This window comes from Humulus lupulus, chromosome 7 (assembly GCF_963169125.1).
Source record: "Humulus lupulus chromosome 7, drHumLupu1.1, whole genome shotgun sequence".
NCBI classification, from domain to species: Eukaryota; Viridiplantae; Streptophyta; class Magnoliopsida; order Rosales; family Cannabaceae; genus Humulus; species Humulus lupulus.
The window spans coordinates 13497304-13498866 of NC_084799.1; the positions used below are offsets into that span (position 1 = coordinate 13497304).

The following is a 1563-nucleotide window of genomic DNA, read 5'->3' on the forward strand; positions in this document are numbered from 1 at the left end:
AAAGCATACAACATGGTACAAATTTATTATGTTCTCAAGAAGAACAGTTCGCAAGTGGTGTGGGTATACCCTTTGAAACAAACTTCCCAAAAATTTTATTAAGTCTCTTAATGTTAAGCTTAAGCTTAACTAAGCCATATCAGTTTAATATATATATATATATATATATAAATATATATGCAGAGTCTTTCTGGTATATATTGTTATTACACCCCATGAGATTTATCTTCGGGAATGGTGCTAGGGTGCTGAATCTCATCATCACTAATCACCACAATTAATTGACAAATGTGTAGCCCACTTGGAGAGAACCCTGCTGATATCCTACTCCATCGGTGTCCAATGGCTTAAATATAGTGTTAAAGTCCAAATCTAAGCCCCCATTGCTGCACTGATCCACAATCCTTGCTGTTATGGTTGCCCCAGTTCTTGTATTCCTAAGCTGCAAATGTATATATAATCACATGATACCCAAATCAATCAAACGAAAGTTACCAAAGAAGAAAAAGGTAACGAAGAAAAAGGTATAGAGCATGTGAGCATACCCTCAAACACTTTCCACAAGAGTCACGGCCCTTAGGTCCGGATGGTCCACAGAAGGCAGTCCAGCCATATTTGCTGCGCCATGAGTAAGGCTTATCGGCATCCCAAGTAGAGCAATAAGCACTAACAGCCCTCAAGTCCCAGTTGTTCTGTTGTGGATCGTACAAATGGTACGTGGCTCTTACAACAGTTTCTCCTGGGGTTGGTTCAGGTGTTGTTGGTGTTGAGCTCCCCTGACAATTGCTCTGGCAGCCAGATTGAAGCGAGCAGTAATCGTTGGTGTTGCCACACCACCCATATTGGCTGCAGCACAGCCCGTTCGGGCATTTAGCACCGCCCGCTTGGCGTCCGCATTGCTCAGCCATTGCTCCACCAATGGCCACCACCACCAAAACCAACGTCAATACGCAAAGTTTGCTCATTGTTTTTCTCTTAAAGACTTTTGTGATGGTTTGAATGTGAGCTATACACACATATATATATATACATATATATGGTATTAAAGATTTGGCTTGGCTTTTTTAGCCAAGGTTGAATTGTCATGAACACCCATGTGCAATAATTTTAAACATATATAGGGATAGAGAGTAGTGGTACGTAAGTTGTGTGGACTGCGGACTATATATGTGGTGGACATTATTGTGTCCAACTTGGATAATTCTTGGACCGTTTTTGCATGGTGAGAACTCAGCTGATCCAACGGTGGGGAGATATGGGAAGATTCATCATATGTGAGGCGGCTGTGGAGTGTTATAATATTAATATGTTCAGTCTGTCATGGAATGAAATTGTCTCGACGTCATATTTGTTAGGAATATATGAAAGAAAAGAAAGAATACTAGTTTGGTTATTATTTGTTTATATCTAAATGTAATGATATGGGGTTTCACAAACTTTGGGAAAGAGAAACAGAGGAAGATAGAAAATAGTAAAGGCGGCTGCGTGGCTGATTGGAGAGAGATGAAGATGTGATAATTAGTTGCTATAATACGACTATTGGGCTAAAATCCATTTTTTTTA

At 39.9% G+C, this 1563-nt stretch overlaps 1 protein-coding gene across 1 annotated transcript; it reads right to left on the reverse strand.

The window, feature by feature from the left end:
* Positions 1–1075, reverse strand: LOC133790732 (barwin-like). The gene is made up of 2 exons (XM_062228484.1): positions 546–1075; positions 1–442 (listed from the first exon to the last, which is right to left on the reverse strand). Exons 1-2 carry the CDS (start codon positions 963–965, stop codon positions 278–280), a joined length of 585 nt encoding a protein of 194 aa, XP_062084468.1. The 5' UTR covers positions 966–1075; the 3' UTR covers positions 1–277.
* Positions 1076–1563: the final 488 nt, after the last annotated feature.